Genomic DNA, 19,320 nt, shown 5'->3' with positions numbered 1-19,320 from the left:
TCAGGAAACAGGAATTCTTGGTGAAAATTTTCGCTGAGCATTTTCCTGTAAACATCTGTGAACTGATGAGTTTAATTAGAGAACTGTTGATGAGGCTTCTGTGTGGTCTTTTTAAAAATTCAGAATAGTATAGGATCTGGACCCAAAAGTGCTCTTTTGTGCTGAAGTCTTCAAAATGTTTTTCACGAAAGTGGGTTTATTTGGGGTAATTATATGTGTGCATTATCCTCTGAACTCTCAAGATAAAGGGCCTACAGCTGGAGCTGATTGTACACAGAGAGAAGGGACATTATACTGATTGGCTGGTTGCTCTTGTCATTGTTTTCCATTGTCTTTTCCTTTTCCTTTTTTCTTTTGCATCAAGTATCTGCCTATAATGGTGAACACTGAGCAACTGGCCTGGTTTCAGAAAAAAAAATCATGTGCATTTGAATGAAGTGTTTCTGTGGGGTGTGCTACACAGAGAGGGGGACATGTGTGCAGCCTGGCCATGTATTTCAATAGGACAGAGGACTGAGGCCAAGAGAGAGAGGTTGGAGGTGAGATGACTCATTGTCTCGAATGGAAGAGGGAGCACTGAATTGGAGCATGATGCCGACAGAAGAGGGCAAACCAGTTGAAGAAAGAGGTGCCAGGAGACTTGCAAGAAGGGAACATGGCAAGTGTGGTGGGAATTCAAATAAGTGTTAGCAAATACATATGTGATGGTACAAAGGTGGGAGGTGTGCGGGCATGAGAGGGTGTGATAAGGAGAAATGAGCAATGTACAGATGGCAACATACTGACCTTTCCATATTCATTCAGGAATAGCAATGTAGTGAGACAAACTGGGAGGTATCAGGGACATAAAAATTGTACTAAGACATAGTACAAGGAAATGTGAGACTCTAGAAACACTGGAAAGAAACATCACAAACTCCAAAGTTAACTTTAAAAGAGAAGACAAAGTAGATGATCACCATATTGTAAAATAACTTAAAAAGGGGGCCAATCTAATGTAGTAACGTCAATGGTATGAAAAGAAATATGCATGAACCAAAGACTGAAATCTCTGCAGTCCATTGCAATGAGCTGCTATAATAAAATTTGTTTTACAAATAACTATGAATACATGAGAAACGTTAATAATGGTTATCTCTGAATAATAAATATTTTCTTATTTTTCATCTTTTCAGCAATGAGATGGTTAGAACAAAATTAACTATGGTTAATTATGGTTAGAACAAAATTAGTTATGGTTAGAACAAAATTAACTCTATTTTTCAAATGAAAAGGAACAAAAACCTTAAGTAAGGGAGAACAGAAACTAAGTGTGGTGACCTCTTTATGAGACACACATAGCAAGACCTCACGAGTAATGGAAAATTGGAATAGGAAAGAAGGAAGTTGATTTTTCATGCCCAGTGACTTTACTTAAATTTATGAGAAATAATAGCCATATTATATATATATATATATATATATATATATATATTTTTTTTTTTTTTTTTGTGGTATGCGGGCCTCTCACTGTTGTGGCCTCTCCCGTTGCGGAGCACAGGCTCCGGACGCGCAGGCTCAGCGGCCATGGCTCACGGGCCCAGCTGCTCCGCGGCATGTGGGATCTTCCCGGACCGGGGCACAAACCCGCGTCCCCTGCATCGGCAGGCAGACTCTCAACCACTGCGCCACCAGGGAAGCCCAACAGCCATATTTTAAACCTAGGTGTTTTTAGAAATGAAGGCCACCTGAGAGTAATTTTTACAATGAGAGTAATTTTGAAAGTAGACTCAGATCTGCTATCAACTTCTAGTTTTATGAATTTTGACCAGTTAACATATTTACTGAGTTTTAATTTTCTTATATGTAAAATGGGGATACTATTGATTTATTTGTTGATTTACTTGTGTTTATGAGAAAGAAATGATACCATGAACCTGAAAAGACACTGTATAACATACAGCAGCGTACGAATAACGATCAAACATCAAAATCAGACATAGTGCTTTTGCTGATCCTAATGCTGGAAATAGGTTCTTCCTGTGAAACTGATCTCGTACAACACTTACTTCTGCAGTGCCTCTTTCCATCTCAAAGGGTGACCTTCTCAAGGGCCATGATTAGATGTTTTCATCTTTGTATTCCCCCAGCTGACACAGGGTAAACAGTAGGCACTTAACAAATGTTGAAACAATCCGCTAAATAAGTTAAAAAAAACAATGTGGGGACTTCCCTGGTGACGCAGTGGTTGGGAGTCCGCCTGCCGGTGCAGGGGACGCGGGTTCGTGCCCCGGTCCGGGAGGATCCCATGTGCCACAGAGCGGCTGGGCCCGTGAACCATGGCCGCTGGGCCTGCGTGTCCGGAGCCTGTGCTCCACAACGGGAGAGGCCGCAAGAGTGAGAGGCCCGCGTACCGCAAAACAAACAAACCAACAAACAAAAACCAATGTGGCATATCAAAGGAAAAGCAACCAAAATTCCCTATGTTATACGAAGAATGAGACATTTGTGTTGAGCTTCTATTTTACAGTTGTGTTGAGTCAGAGAGGAAAGGATAAGGAATGAAGGTCATTCAACCAACAATACACATTTACTGGACACTCACTCCGTGTCAGGCATGGGATAGAAGAATGAAAGGCTGGTACAAAATGTGAACACCGGCTCACATCAGCTTATAAGGGACATAATCAGAGCTCCAACAGGGCAAATTTCTTCCTCCTCCATTAATCATTAATGCATTTCTTTTTTTTAAAACTATTTATGTAGCATTTATTTTTTAAAATTAATTAATTTATTAATTTATCTTTGGCTGCGTTGGGTCTTCGTTGCTACGTGTGGGCTTTCTCTAGTTGCGGCGAGCAGGGGCTACTCTTCATTGCGGTACATGGGCTACTCATTGCGGTGGCTTCTCTTGGTTGCAGAGCATGGGCTCTAGGTGAGCGGGCTTCAGTAGTTGTGGCACACGAGCTCAGTAGTTGTGGCTCGTGGGCTCTAGAGGGCAGGCTCAGTAGTTGTGGTGCACGGGTTTAGTTGCTCCGCGGCATGTGGGACCTTCAAGGACCAGGGTTGGAACCCATGTCCCCTGCATTGGCAGATGGATTCTTTTTTTTTTTTTGCGGTACGCCGGCCTATCACCGCTGCGGCCCCTCCCGTCGCGGAGCACAGGCTCCGGACGCGCAGGCCCAGTGGCCATGGCCCACGGGCCCAGCCGCTCCGCGGCACGTGGGATCCTCCCAGACCAGGGCACGAACCCATGTCCCCTGCATCGGCAGGCGGACTCCCAACCACTGCGCCATCAGGGAAGTCCCATTAATGCATTTCTTCACCTTCAATTGCATAGAGAGAGAGAGAGAGAGAGAGAGAGAGAGAGAGAGAGAGAGAGAGAGAGAGAGCAAGTGCCACTGACGTCTTGATTGACTCCAGCTTCCTCTATAGCAGTGGTCACCAAATGGACCGTATGATAGGAACCCCAGGGCAATCAGCTGGGTACAGGAAGAAATATTTGAACTTCCATTAATATTTATCACATCGATCTTCATCTTTCCATTTCTTGTGTATGGTTTAAAATAAAATGTATATATTACCATAACAATATATGAATGCAATCTAAAGTAGAGAGATATACATATATTAAAGACAGTCATGGACACATACACACTAACAAACGTAGTAAGGTAGATAGCTAGTGGGAAGCAGCCGCATGGCACAGGGATATTGGCTCGGTGCTTTGTGACAGCCTGGAGGGGTGGGATAGGGAGGGTGGGAGGGAGGGAGACGCAAGAGGGAAGACATATGGGAACATATGTATATGTATAACTGATTCACTTTGTTATAAGGCAGAAACTAACACACCATTGTAAAGCAATTATACCCCAATAAAGATGTTAAAAAAAAAAAAAAGACAACTTTTTGTGTTTTACTGATGGGGTGTGCTGTTAAAGAATTTTAAAACCACCGCTTTATACTAGGTACCGATATATGATGACTATAGAGTAAGTTCTATAAACAGGGGTATTAAACTGAATACAAGCAAAATAAATAAACAATATAATGGAAGTCTTCAACCCTTTATATAAAATCCCTTTATAAATAAAGCCCTTAAACCCTTAAATAAAATATATCATTGCATTTGCATTATATTGTAATTTTATTGTATCTGAGACAAATTAAAAGGGAGTTCAAGAAATAATTATCCAAAATTTTTTCCCCCTGGTGTTTCAGAAGGTAATCTAACTACTGGAGACAGAGTCTGAAGGGTGAACTATTTCTAATGCCTTTTAGCCCATGACTGGAAATTGCTAAATGATGCTATACCAGCTTGATGGAATGAGCATTACCTCAGAAGTCACCCTCAGGAGAAGCAGTGGAGCGGCAGCAGAGTGGGGTAGGATGTGATTAGGTCAAGGTAGAATTATGGTTCTTAACCTGGCTGCACGTTAGAATTGTTTGGAAAACTTAAAAAAAAAAAAAATGAAAACGAGGCATGGCTCCTACTCCAGAGATTCTGAATTGATTGTTCAGGGTTGATTGAGGCCTGGGCATCCATAGCGTTCAAGAACTTACCATGAGATTCAAATGTGTAACCAAGATCGAGAACCAGGGGGGTTGAGTACACAGCTGAAAGGAATGTGGCTTTAGAAAATTGATGTCTAGGTCTGAATCCAATCTCACAATTTATTAGTTATGTAATATTGGAAAAGTGTTTGCATCTTTGAGTTCTAACTTTCTCTTCCGGAAAATAAGAATAGCAGTAATGACTGCCCTATCCATCTCTCAAGTGTTGGAGTGAGGAGGTGCTGTGGGTGAAAGATCTTCTTCAGGAGGAAGCAGTGTGTTGGTGGTAGGAAAGAGCCATGTGCAGGGACAGTTATAGCTTTTGGTTCTTATTTAAGGTTGGCCTAAACAATGAAAGTGTTTTAAAATCCTCTTCATTATTCAGATAACTCCTACATATTTGCGTGGTCTTCAAGGTGATTTTCTTATTGATATTTGGATGAAACAAGGTGATAGTGGGTCCTCACAACTAATACTCATTCAGAAAATTATCTTGTTTCTACTCATCTTCCCCAAATCTATCTAATGTCCTTACCATAGGATGCACATTCTGGAAGAAAAATAGGAGATGCTCACACATAGCATATCCCAGAGTGACTCCAGCGAACACTAGTTCTAGGTATTTCATAAACATTACTTAAGAAAAAAAGTTCCACAGTAAAATATATTTGAAAGTTAGGGTACCAAAGTTAAATTAGTTCCTTGACTGGAGGACTTCATAGACCCTTATATATGCTAAAGTTTGTTGAGAATCTACAAAAGAGGTGAGATACAGGTTGTAGAATTTCAATTTGACTGTAGAGTCTTTTCACGTGACACAGACATGAGACTAATATTTTAAAACACACTTGGGAAACACTGATCTAAGGCAATGCTGTCATGGTATTGAGGACATAGCAAAAGACCAAAGATGAACATGACTTGCCCAAGGTCAGTTAAGTAGAGTTAATGCTGGCTGCCTGGGACTTGAATCCAGATATCCTATCTCTGAGTCCACTGTCTTTCCATATTATTTCAATGCCTCATTTACCTTTCCTCTTGTCTTCAGCTTCCCTTTAAGCAAAGAAAACATACAGACTTATTTTCTTTAAAAGATGTAAAAGGTCTCTCACTGACAATTTTTTCTTCAAACGTCAAGCAAAGGTTATGGAAAAAAGAGACTAAGATTATAAACTTTAAATCACAATGCGACAGGGCCTTTGCCAATTAACAGTTCATGTTGTCCCTTTAGAGAAGACAATTAGATGACCCTAGATTCAAAGTTTCTGGTATCGTGTAGAAAAAAGATGAAGAAGATCACATTTCTGTAATATATGTGGCTCTATGTATCACCATGGTAGGGCTTAATAAAAATGAGTGTGTAAAAATATATGAAAGAATTAGAAAATTATCAATACTGTTAACCTCTGACCATCTGTTCCATGAAGTTCAAGGCCAAGAGAGAATCTATTCAGTCTGAGATTGCAACACTAAGCTACTGGTACAATCCATTAAAATCAGATGTCACTGTCATTTGAAAAAATAAAAAACAAAACAAAACAAACAAAATTCTAGTGAATGATAAGAAGTGCCAGTAGCAGGGGAAATTTAAAAAATTGTTATTTTGATAAAGAGAACATATACCATGCATCTGGGTGACCCATGAAACATCAGAGAGGTCTGACATTAAAGTCATCTTATTTGAAACACTAAGGGGGTTATCGCAAAGGTTTTAGGCAGGATAATGTTTTCTTACAGTAGAATAAATGTAAAGGTCAGATGCAATAATATAGCCTGTTTTTTTTTTTTTCTTTTAAGTTGGGGAATAACATGTTAAAAAATCAAAAGAAGTTTTGTTAAAAGGGTAATCTATTTTCAGAGGATAAATGGATGTATGATAAAATTTGGTGCAAGAGTGAGAGGAAAAATGTGAAACATCTTAAAAGACTGAGAACTGGAGAACTGGCAAGACATAGCTTTTTAAACAAATGTGGAAGAGGAATTCATATTCATCATTGTGTTTCCAACGGAGAGAGCTTTACTAAAGGGAGAGACCTTTACTAAAGGGAGAGCTGTATAGGGAAGTATATTTTGATATAATTTTAAGGAAAACATTTTTACTGATGGTTAGTATCTAATGGATAGCTTCGACGAGGCATTCCGTTCTCCATCCTTAGAGAGTTCTAGCAGAGGTGAGGGGCTATTTCACTTGGTTGCTTTTCTGTGGGATTCTGATGTACTAAATGAGAGTTGGAATAAGATAATATCTAAGATAGATACTTTTCAATTCTGATATATAAGAAGTATTTAGGGAAAAAAAAGTACCCAGTATATATGGTATGATTCAGATGGTGTCCAACATTAAAGTTAGTTCAGTTGAGAAACTGAAAGGTTTATTACTAAAGATCCCCAACCCCACTCCCACCCAGCCCCCCCCCAAAAAAAAAAAAAGATTGTGCTCTCACTGCAGGGTAGATGCTGGGAGACTTCCTGAATTATGGTGATCTATACACAAAAGTCTAAAGAAATTAATGGAATTTTATTCTCGATCAACTTACTTACAGAACTATGAATGAATAACATATGGAGGAATTTTTCCTAAGAAGTGAGCGAAGGGAGTGGTACAAATTGTTTTAGAAAAAACCTATTTATAGAAAAATAGAGTGTGGTACAGCTGGTAAATCACAGAATCTAAATTATTCATACTTCCTTTGGGGGAGGAGAGTAGAAGAGGAGAAAGATGAAGAAGACATGAATGTAGGGTAGTAAAGGGAAGAGGAGGTGGAAAGGAATGACAGGAGGAGAGCATTAATAAATATTTTTGGTTGAAGCAAGATAATTGACCTTTTGGGGTGGCTTCTGGGATTTTTAATTTATGCTTTCCCTCAGGCTCATTTTTCTTTCAGAATTTTATAAAATGAACCATTTTCTTTCATTTCCAGATTCAGCTTGGCAGTTGCCTTGAAAGTACTAATTATGTTTTCCTTACGTAAGAGGAGAGAGACCTATGGTTGTTGAAGCTTCATTTTTTTTTTAAACTATGCTTTAAAACTCAAAGGAGGATTAAGGATTATGTTAAGGATTATGTCACAGCTATTTTTGAAATCATTTTGTCTACAATGAATATCAAGAAAATGATAATGGAAAAGTAGCACGGTGCCTGGAAAATCCTTTGACAGAATTATTTAGACTTTGAGGGTTTTTTTAAGAATTTGAATATAACGCTAAAAATTTAAACAGAACTTCAAGAAATCAGCACATGACATCTAGCATGATATGATAATAGCAGCAGTTGAAGAAATAACAGAAGCAGTCCAGAAGAGCTGTCTACATCCAAACTCTTACAGAACAATGAGCCAAAGGTCAAATCAGTCGCTATGATGCACTACTTTAGAATGAAACTGTCCTCTTCATTTTTCAATTTAGCACTATGTAGAAAATGGATATCACAGTTTATTTTATCCCTAAGTCCACAAACTATAAAGTTTGTCTTCTTGAGAGAAGTTGTTAGAGAGAAGTTGTCTCATATCCCAATAACACTTTTCTGTTTCAGAAGACACAACATCATAAGAACCAACTTTTAGGACTTCCCTGGTGGCGCAGTGATCAAGTGTCTGCCTGCCAATGCAGGGGACATGGGTTCGAGCCCTGGTCTGGGAAGATCCCACATGCCACGGAGCAACTAAGCCCGTGCGCCACAACTACTGAGCCAGCTCTCTAGAGCTCTCAAGCCACAACTACTGAGCCCATGTGCCACAACTACTGAAGCCTGCACACCTAGAGCCTGTGCTCCACAAAAAGAGAAGCCAGTTCAGTGCAATGAAGAGTAGCCCCCCACTCGCCACAACTAGAGAAAGCCTGTGCACAGCAATGAACACCCAATGCAGCCAAAAATAAATAAATAAAATTAAAAAAACACACAAAAGAGCTTTAAGTTTTTTTTAAAAAAAAGAACCAACATTCACGTCAAAGGCAAAAACAAGCAAACAAAATTCAGAATGTCCTGAGAATGAAAATGGTAGTTCTACTATACAGCCTAGTGCCTACAGCTAACAACACTGTAATGTATACTTAAAATTTGCTAAGAAGGTAGATCTTATGTTAAGTGTTCTTACCCCATACACACACAAAATAATAATGATAATAATGATAGTGAGAGGAAACTTTGGGAAGTGATGGATAACTTTATAGCCTCGATGGTGGTGATGGTTTCATGGGTATGTACTTATCCCCAAAGTCATGGAGTTGTATATATTAAATATGTACAGCTTTTTACAGGTCAGTCATACCTCAATAAAATGGTTTAAAAAATAAAAATAAAATTGTAGTGACTTCAAGTAGTAAAGAAGCCAAAAACTCTTAGTTGCAACTTTGACTAAAGTCATTAATGCCACATTTTTTGCCCATTCAGTTTGACCATACTTTTTCTGCTGACAGAGTTCCTTCCTGAGAAGTGCCTATTGCCTGGGACATGGTAGGTGCTCAATATATTACTTGTTAAATAAAGGAATTAATGAATGATAACTGAATGATGACTAAATGATGACTGAATGATAACTAAAGGAAGGAAGGAAAGAACTGACTGACAGATTTTAGGAAACAAATGCAAAGACCATGTTTGGTGGTTACAAGCATTTGAAATCCAATTCTGTCCATTGTTAACTATATGACCATGGCCAAGTTAGTACACCTCTCTCTATACCTCAGTTTCCCCTTGCTTATATAAAAGAGGCTGTTGTGAGAAATACATACTACATTACAGAAAAACATTTAAAAAAATACATGGAGCACAGTAAATGCCAAATAAATGTTAGTTATCAAGATGATTGTAAAGCTCTTATCCAGATAATTCAATACAAAAATCATTGACAACTATGAAATTAGGCCAGTGCGACTACAAACAACCTGTCTAGAGTCCAGGGACATGGGTACAATGAACTTTGAGGTTCAACCCGCAAAACTTGCACATGTCCTAGAAATTACTATTCTGTTGAAATTGTACAGGTTGATCCTTCCCAAACACTTCTCATGAAAGTATTGGAGATAATGGCTCCTTGTGACAAAGATTCAAGATCCTGTTTTACAAAGGGAGACATATGACTCGATACGACTAGATATACTTCTCTTACTTGACAACTATCTTCTATTAATTTTCAGTATTTGATTATTATCCTGTAGATTTAATATAAAACAGTAAATGGAGATGAAACAGTTTTTAGGTGCAATCACCAATTTTTTACTGCTTATAATTGCCTACATTTTGCTTTCGTTTATCGTATAACTCCAGGGCTCAGAAAGGTTGGCTGCATGTTGGTGTCAGTCGTTGCCCAAGACTCCTGAAGCATGTGAGCAACTGGCAAATAAAACAGTAGAAACCCTGTCTGAAAGGAGAGGGGGAAGGGATCCATTTGCACACGTGACAGAACTCTTAGAAGTCAGGAACTGTGTCTACACTGGTTGAACCAAAGAACACAGGCATAGAAATGTACAGATCAATAAACCAGATAGTGTTTTTCACTTTGCTATGCAAAGCCCATCTCTCTACCAGTCTGGATTTAGCAGTCTCTCTGGCTGATAGGAGATGGAAGATACCGGAAGAGCAACACATAATCTCTGTGCCTATGAAAACTGGTGAAAATTTAGATTTCTGTTTTTAAAATATCAACAAATCATCTCCAATTATACCTGTACTTCTGATATCTTTTACCACAAAATCTGCTCTCCCTTTTCTATTTCCACCCAAGGTCACTGCTTCCTCCCCCCCAAATTCTTATGTTGAAGTTCTAACTCCAAATATGGCTGTATTTGGAGATAGGGTCTTTAGGAGGCAATTAAGGTTATTAATTACATGACTTAAGTCCTAATCTGATAGGACTAATGGCTTTATAAAAAGAGAAAGAGAGAGAGAGCTTTCCCTCAGCACAAGCCCAGAGGAAAGGCCATGTGAGGATGCAGCAGCAAGACAGTTGTCTGCAAGCCAAGAAGAGAGACCTCACTAGAAACTGAATGGGTCAGAACTTTGCTCTTAAATTTCCCTGCTTCCAGAATTGTGAGAAAATAAAATTTCTGTTGTTTAAGCCACCTAACCTATGGTATTTCGTTATGGCAGCCTGAAATGACTAAGACAGTCATACACTGGGAAACAAGAGCTTTATAAATATACACATAGTTCTGCTTCAGTCACACTCACCATTAGTAGTCTGTCTCCTACTTGCAACCTTCCATCTTTCTGTGCAGCTCCTCCATCTATAATTTTAGTTACATAAATGCTGTTGTCTCCAGGAATGTGTTGGTTCCCCACACCTCCTGCAATACTGAAGCCTAAACCTATGGAAAAGAAACAGAAAAAGAAAAGCCTTGTATTTGTTTAAGAAAGTGCTATTAGTCACATTTCAACAGTCGAAAAAAAATTAATCCTCAATTTATTACAACAGTATAAATAACAATAAATTCTACTTCAATCAACTGTGTCCTTTAAACATTTGAAAGCTTGTTGATTAATGCTAATGAGGCAAAACACAAGTGCAATCCTGCCCACGTTTAGTCTATGGGCTTAACTTCGTTGCTGCTGTTGTTACTCTAGCATAGAGAACAGAAGTCCTGCCAGTCATTTGGGTAGAGACCTAGATATTTCTGACATTTTAGAATGAAAAGAACAGCAATTCGAACATTCCACAAATTCTGAGATAAGAGCCATGAGGAAGATACATTGGATATCGGTGTAATAATTTCAGAGAGAAGATAAGGAAAAGAAGCTCAATGCTTGCCCTTCATGTTTCCTTCTCTGGGTACCTTGTCATATTTTCACACTTCCTGGCACTTCCTGTTATTAACTTATAGTTAATAAAGAATGAACACAAACGAATCATCCCTGCACACAGTCTAAAGAATAAACAAATAGATTATATACTTGTATTATGTTTGTAACAAACCGTGAAATATGAAATCATTATAAACATGGAAAATTTCCTTTTTTAAAAAAAAATTTTTGTCTTTTGGAAATTTTCCATCTTGAGAGAAGAATTTTACTATGCTATGGCTTATAATTTTTTTCTTTCAGTTTTATTGAGATATAATTGACACGCAGTACTGTATAAGTTTAAGGTGTACAGCATGATGATTTGACTTATATACATCATGAAATGATTATCACAGTAAGTTTAGTGAACATCCATCATGTCATATAGATACAAAATTAAAGAAATAGAAAAAATTTTTCCTTGTGATGAGAACTCTTAGGATTTACTCTCTTAACTTTCATGTATAACATACAGCAGTGTTAATTACATTTCTCATGTTGTATATTATATCCCTCGTATTATTTACCTTCTAAGTGGAAGTCTGTACCTTTTGACTGCCTTCATCTAACTCCCCCTCTCCTCTTCCCCCACCTCTTGGTAATCACAGATTTGATCTCTTTTTCTGTGACTGAGCTTGTTTTTGAAGTATAATTGCCCTATAATACTATGTTAGTTCCTATTACACAACACAGTGATTAGGTATTTCTACACATTTCGAAATAATCACCATGATAAGTCTAGTTACAATATGTCACCGTACAAACATATTACATGGTTATTGACTATATTCTCCACATTGCACATTTCACAACCACTGACTCATTTATTTTGTAACTGGAAGTTTGTATTTCTTAATCTTCCTCACCTATATCTTCTCTCCTCTCCACCCGTCTCTCCTCTGGCAACGACTTACTTGTTCTCTGTATTTATCACTCTGTTTCCATTTTATGCTTGTTCTTTTGTTTTGTTTTTTAGATTTCCACATATAAGTGAAATTATACAGTATTTGCCTTTCTCGGTCTGACTTATTTGACTTAGCATAACATCCTCAGGGTCTATACATATTGTCATAAACTTTTATTTATATTAAACTATGGAATGATAACAAGAATAGTTATTAAAAATCATTATGAGGCCATTTTAAAAGAATGACTGATAGACTCTTTAAAAGTATAAGAACAAAAAAAATCTTTCTCAGAATATAATTGAATACACATTCGGTACAATACTTATAGCATATATTTTCATTGTATTTTGAAATGATAATAATTAACATGCAAATTACTCAGAAAGACAGATAGAAGTCAAAGACATCTGTAACTAAAGACAGAACATTTCTGTAACTTGCTTAAGAAATTAAACGCCCCCTCACACACACACCCCTAGTTGCCTAGTTTTAAAAAACCACACACTTCTTTTATGATAAGACAATCATAAAAATTTTTGGCACTTTATACAATGAAAAACACTTTAAAAATACTCCATTTCACTATCCTTGTATTGAATAAATATTGAGTAGGGCTATGTGCTGCTCTTAAGATAGCGTAAGTGATTAGTTAATGGAAAAATAATGGCATGGTAAATTATAAAGTAACACCTCTGGAATGATACCTGAAAGGAAATGATTTTTTTGTTAAATTAGTTGTTAACAATAAATGGAAAATGGATTTAAATTGATAGGGCAATTAAAATAAGTGTTATTTAATTTCCTACTAGAGTGGGTAATTATTCTTTATTGATGCTTTGACATTGCATAGATCTATAAACATATTTGTTTCCCTCATATTTAAAGAATTTGTTTACCAAGTGAAAGATGACCAAGGGTAGATAAAACGTCCCCAACTGGCTTTTCCTATGAAATTAAAAATACATATCAGCTCATGTTTTCTAAAACTGTTACTTCATATTTATATATGATTATAGGAAAGCTTAAGAAACATATTTACAAAAGTTTCATAGCCACATGCTAGGATCAATCTACTGCATTTACAATAGTACAGAAGTCATTCCGAACTGTGGACAAAAGGTTAAAGAAAATTCAGGGACTCTGATTTACATCTACTATGCCAACAGTACATGCCACAGCCGGTCTGAGTTACAGAAGAGCTAAGGAAACAAATTACCACTATAAACAAGGTTAAGTCCAACAAAGGGAGTAACTATGTAGTTGAGATTTGAAGTTGAAGATTTTACCAAGACAATGAAATCACTGTGGATACCGCAGACATAAATATATCAGCTAAAAAGGAAACAACGTTTTTTCCGCTAAGATTAGGCTTAAGCACTTCTTAACTGGTGACTGCTTAAGCTAAAGTATTTTTAGTAAGAGCCAGAGAATGGCTCTAAAGGTACAGAACTAAACATTTCCCTTAATTTCTCTTACTTTGGTGGAACATGGATACATTTAAAACTAATCAATATTTGGTCAACATTCAACCATATTCCATATATTCAATTCAACATGATAGGTAAACGTATAGCTTATGTCTACATCCAGAATACAAGGTTATTTACAGGTGGAAGTATCCATCTGTGTTATAAAATCGAATCTGGCCCTATCTATCTATCCATCCATCCATCCATCCATCCATCCATTCATTCATTTATTCATTCATTCACTCACTCATATATCCACCCATTCAACAAGAATCTCCTGAGTACATACCATGCATTGCATAACAGCTGCTATCAACTGTAGCCAACATAAATGTAAAGAAATGGATTGACCAGAAACAGTACAGAAATAATGATCCATGAGTTCATATGAGTGACTGTGGCTGAACCTGAAGCACAGGTCTAATTTAGACCTGAAGCAATGGTCTAATTTAGACCTGAAGCAATGGTCTAAATCCAGATGATGTCTTGGCTTTTTGGAGGACTGCTCTATGAAGACAAATGTGGTCTAGGTCCACCAAGCCATAAGACCAAATCCAAATGATCAGTTTGGAGGTACTGGTTTCCTTGCACACGCTCTGTGAAAGCAGGGGTAGTCTGTCTACATTATAGGATCATTCTCTATCCTCATTTGCTCATACTTCCTTCCTTCAATCCACTCTAGACACAGTTACTGCCTTGATATTTCTAGAACATGCCAGACACACTCCCACCTTAGGGCATTTGCTCTAGCTGTTTCTGCTGCCTGGAACACCCTGCCTTCAGGCTGTTGTTAAAATTTCAATTTCTCTGGGACCCTGACCCTGACCTCCCTATTTAATACTGTCCCCTAACAATCCATCCCACTTCCTTATCCTGCTCTATTTTCAGTGTCCCTTAGCACTTATTACCTTGTGATATACGATATAAATTATCTATGTATTTTATTTAATTTTTTATTGCCTATCTCCTTGGTGAAAATATAAACTCCAGATGACAGGGATTTTATTTTTATTTTTTTGCGGTATGTGGGCCTCTCACTGTAGTGGCCTCTCCCGTTGCAGAGCACAGGCTCCGGACGCGCAGGCTCAGCGGCCATGGCTCACGGGCCCAGCCGCTCCGCGGCATGTGGGATCCTCCCGGTTCGGGGCACGAACCCGCGTCCCCTGCATCAGCAGGCGTACTCTCAACCACTACGCCACCAGGGAAGCCCGACAGGGATTTTTAACTATTTCATGCTATGCAGTAGAACCAGGGCAGATACATAGTTACCTCATAAATATGCATTAAATGAAAGAATGGATAAACATATGAATAGAAGAGGACAAGGAAAATCACTTGTCTCTGAGAAAGACTCCCCTTTAATATGAAGCTGGTGGCTTTAGAGAGACAGGAACAGCTGAAAAAGTGAGCGCCGTTAGTTGGAGTTGATAAATGTATATGTTACATTTCCTCATTGAACTCTGGTTACCTCTCCATCTTAGTCTATACAGAGTTTATGGCAACCACTGTGCAGGCAGTGGTACAACAGCAGAGCCAGCTTCGTATCCTGATTCTTCCATCTACTAGCTGTGTAAACTGGAGTCCCAATCTCCTCATGTGTAATAAGGGAATAAACGTATCTATGGGGCTTCCCTGGTGGCGCAGTGGTTGAGAGTCCGCCTGCCGATGCAGGGGACGCGGGTTCGTGCCCCGGTCTGGGAAGATTCCACATGCCATGGAGCGGCTGGGCCCGTGAGCCATGGCCGCTGAGCCTGCGCGTCCGGAGCCTGTGCTCCGCAACGGAAGAGGCCACAACAGTGAGAGGCCCGCGCACCGCAAAACAAACAAACAAAAGAACCGTATCTATGTTCTTTAGTAATTGGCACATAATAGATTCATTTTTCAAATTTCTTTTAAAAATTTTATATAATTTTGAAAGGTTACTTTCCATTTACAGTTATTACAAAGATAGATTCTTGATAAATAAAAATTCTCTGCTTTCGATAAGCTCTCAAGTTGTTTGGAAAACAGATACCTAAAGATCTTGACATAACTGAACAGGCTAGGATAAGTTCTGTAATGGTACTATGATATGTGAGTATGGAGGGGATCATGACTTCTTAGAAGAGCAGGAGGAGAATCAACAAAAGGTTTAGCATTTGGGCCGGATCTTGAATAAAGTATTAAGTCAGAATTGATAAAAGAGAACGCATCTTCATTTTATTTTATTTTGCGGTACGCGGGCCTCTCACTGTTGTGGCCTCTCCCGTTGTGGAGCACAGGCTCCGGACGCGCAGGCTCAGCGGCCATGGCTCATGGGCCCAGCCGGACCGGGGCACAAATCCGTGTCCCCTGACTCTCAACCACTGCGCCACCAGGGAAGCCCAAGAACGCATCTTTAAAACCAATACATCAGACTAAGTAACTAAAGAGTCAGCTGCCCTGACTTAGATCATACAGTGCTCATAAAATCCCAGCTCCCCTGTGCTGGAAATTGAGACAAAAATGCCTAGCGAACACTCAAAACCTGTATCTACAGTAAGATAAGCTAGAGCGGCCCCTAACAAGACAAATACAATGAGTATTATAACGATTTGAGTAAGGAACACTGATTTTTGGTAAGTGACCAATTTAGAGAATTGGTTACAATATTGAAAAGATGTGTCCATGATCAAGAAATTGACTAATCAATTATAAAATAAACTCAGTGACAAGAGTTGGTAGGTCTCATCCTAAAATCGTGACCCTAACACTATCGACTGTGGAAAGTTTGGCTATTGAGAATAATACTAAACCTGCCTATACATGTGTCAGTAATAAACAAAGCTGACACAGAACAATATAAGTATTAAAATCACAAAAGGAAGTAAAATCAGTGGCTATTTCAGTACTCTGGCAAAGGAAAAAAGCAAGTGGAATTTAAACACCTAATTCCCAAACAATTAAAAACTGATCTGTTTGACACACCTGATGTGCAAACAATTTCAGGATTACATCTAGTGCATAGAGCTGGGTTCTTCTTTCCGTATCTCCTGCACATCCCCAGATTGTATATCCTCATGTTAACACAGGAGGTGCAGGCGTAGGGAAAGGAATGTCTGAACGTTGTTTAAAGCCTTTAACTTAACCTTTTCCCATGCAAAATCTTTTCCTTCTCCTGTGAAAAAAGAACATGAGGAATGATCCCAGTTCACCCTTTCCCCTGGGTGCCTGAGGAGCAGGTGCCAGTGGAAGGTGGAGGCCTGAAGGAGGAAGTCTTGGGAAAACGGGCTGATTCTGTGTGTGGGGAGCTTAGAATAAAAACCCCAGTACCTGAAAGAGTCATGTGACTACAATGTACCCATATAGTCTTTATGGGTGTAAAGAACGAATCCCCATGATGTCTTATAATCAATCATTCACCAACATGGTTCAACTTCATTTTATGTGACTTTACTAGGAGGGCACTCTGGGGCGCCTCCACAATTTTAATATTATTAAGCAGACTGCTTCTGTCACAGTTCATCTAGGATCTGCAAGGTAGGGTGTTTAGTGCTTTACAAAAAAAAAAATACTATAGTGGTATTCTGTACGTTCTGACTATACGATCCTATTTTATTAAAGGAAACACGGAATCCATCCTGAAGCCTGGCAGGCTTTGTTTTAGGAAATACAGGCAACCTAACTGCTGAATGTGCATACATTTCATTTGACAAACAAAACAAAAACTTCACCTGCGGGTCTGGTCTACACAGGTAACGGACTACTTTACATCTCTTCTTTAGAAAAAAATCATTGCTTAAAAAAATACCAAAAATGTGTCTTTCATTTTAATTTGAGAGAATAATTAATTAATCATATCTACAGTGCCCGATGAGATTAAAGACCAAAGCTGTATGTTCTTACTCTCTGGATTCTCCCTGGGTTCAAACGACAAAGTCTGGAGTTGAAAGAGGTGGTTCTGTTCAAAATGCCTTCGGCACTGGCTAGGCAGGCTCAATCCTGCTTAAGGATCTCTCACAGATCACCTAATTCACTTACCACAGTCAATGTTCCAAGCTTTTCTCCTGACTATGTACCTCAAAATACCCACTTAGGGGGCTTCCCTGGTGGCGCAGTGGTTGAGAGTCCGCCTGCCGATGCAGGGGACACGGGTTCGTACCACGGTCCGGGAAGATCCCACATGCTGCGGAGCGGCTGGGCCCGTGAGCCATGGCCGCTGAGCCTGCGCATCCAGAGCCTGTGCCCCGCAACGGGAGAGGCCACAACACTGAGAGGCCCGCGAACCACAAAAACAACAACAACAACAACAAGAGAAAACCCACTTATACTTTTTGCCTAAAAAGAGGCATCACTCAATGCCTATTTTATTGTGAAAAGTCTCCATGTCTATACCTACCCTTTCTCAAAGGAATGAGTATCATTCCTCTTTTCTAAACGTAAATCTTCCCCTTCACCATTGAATTTTACTCATTATTCCTTTTCTTCCCCCCTCTAGAATATTCAGTCCCTTACCATCAATGCTTTTCTTCTATTCTGGCTTTGACCATGCTTCTGTCCTATCCTAGAAAGATCTTCTCTTGGGACTTCCCTGATGGCGCAGTGGTTAAGAATCCGCCTGCCTATGCAGGGGGCACGGGTTCGAGCCGTGGTCCGGGAAGATCCCACATACTGCAAAGCAATAAAGCCCGTGCGCCACAACTACTGACCCTGCGCTCTAGAGCCTGTGAGCCACAACTACTGAAGCCTGCCTGCCTAGAACCCGTGTTCCACAAGAGAAGCCACCACAATGAGAAGCCCGTGCACCACAATGAAGAGTAGCCCCCGCTCACTGCAACTAGAGAACGCCCGCACACAGCAACGAAGACCCAGTGCAGCCAGTAAATAAATTAATTAAAAAAAATAAATTAATAAAAAAAAATCTTCTCTTGAACTTGCTGCCTCATTTACTGTAAGAGCTGGAGTTTGTAAACAGTGATCTCTAGTTACTAACTGCATTTCCGTATCACACATACTTTCCTCAGTCTCCTCCATCTGACTCCGTATACCACAATCTACTCAAATGGCAGTGGTTATAGGTTGAATTACGCCTTTCAAAAGACAGACTGAAGTCCTAAGCCCTGTTACCTGTGAATGTGACCTTATTCGGAAACAGGGTTTTTGCAGATGCAATCAATTTAAGATGAAGTTAAACTGGATTCGTGTGAGCCCCAATCCAATGATTGGTGTCCTTGTAAGAAGAGGAAATTTGGACCCAGAAACACAGAAACACACAGAGAAGAATGCATGTGATGACAGAGGCAGAGAGCAGGATGGTCCATGTATAAGCCAAGAAATGCCATGGAACAAACTCCCTCAGAGCTCTCCAGAAGGAATCAATCATGCTGACCTCTTGATCTCAGACCTCCAGGCTCCAGAACTGCAAGAGAATAAATTTCGATTGTTTTAAACCACCCAAGTTGTGGTTATTTGTTAAAGTAGCTCCAGGAAATTAATACATCATCTAATTCTAATGGTCTAAGTGGTGGTATGTATATCTATCTCTTTATAATGAAATCATACACACACACACACAAGTTTGGGTACTTATCAACATAGCAGTGGTCATTGAAACTATGAAAATGGATTCTCCAACAAGAAAGAGATTACAGAGAGAATAGGATTCTATAGTATG

General features: G+C 39.1%; 1 protein-coding gene across 14 annotated transcripts in view; it reads right to left on the bottom strand.

Annotated features, from left to right (window-relative positions):
- The window catches only part of DLG2 (discs large MAGUK scaffold protein 2), a 929,335-nt gene that overhangs the window by 520,958 nt on the left and 389,057 nt on the right, over window positions 1-19,320 (bottom strand). For all 14 annotated transcript variants that reach the window (XR_009520377.1, XM_060018173.2, XM_060018175.2 and 11 more), the window contains exon 6: window positions 10,703-10,839. Coding sequence is in view for 13 of the 14 variants with exons in the window: in XM_060018173.2 (XP_059874156.1) it covers window positions 10,703-10,839 (137 nt within the window). In the remaining variant the exon portion in view is untranslated. The remainder of the gene's footprint in view (window positions 1-10,702; window positions 10,840-19,320) is intronic.

This window comes from Delphinus delphis, chromosome 8, assembly GCF_949987515.2.
Source record: "Delphinus delphis chromosome 8, mDelDel1.2, whole genome shotgun sequence".
NCBI classification, from domain to species: Eukaryota; Metazoa; Chordata; class Mammalia; order Artiodactyla; family Delphinidae; genus Delphinus; species Delphinus delphis.
This window is presented reverse-complemented; position numbering and strand designations above follow the sequence as displayed.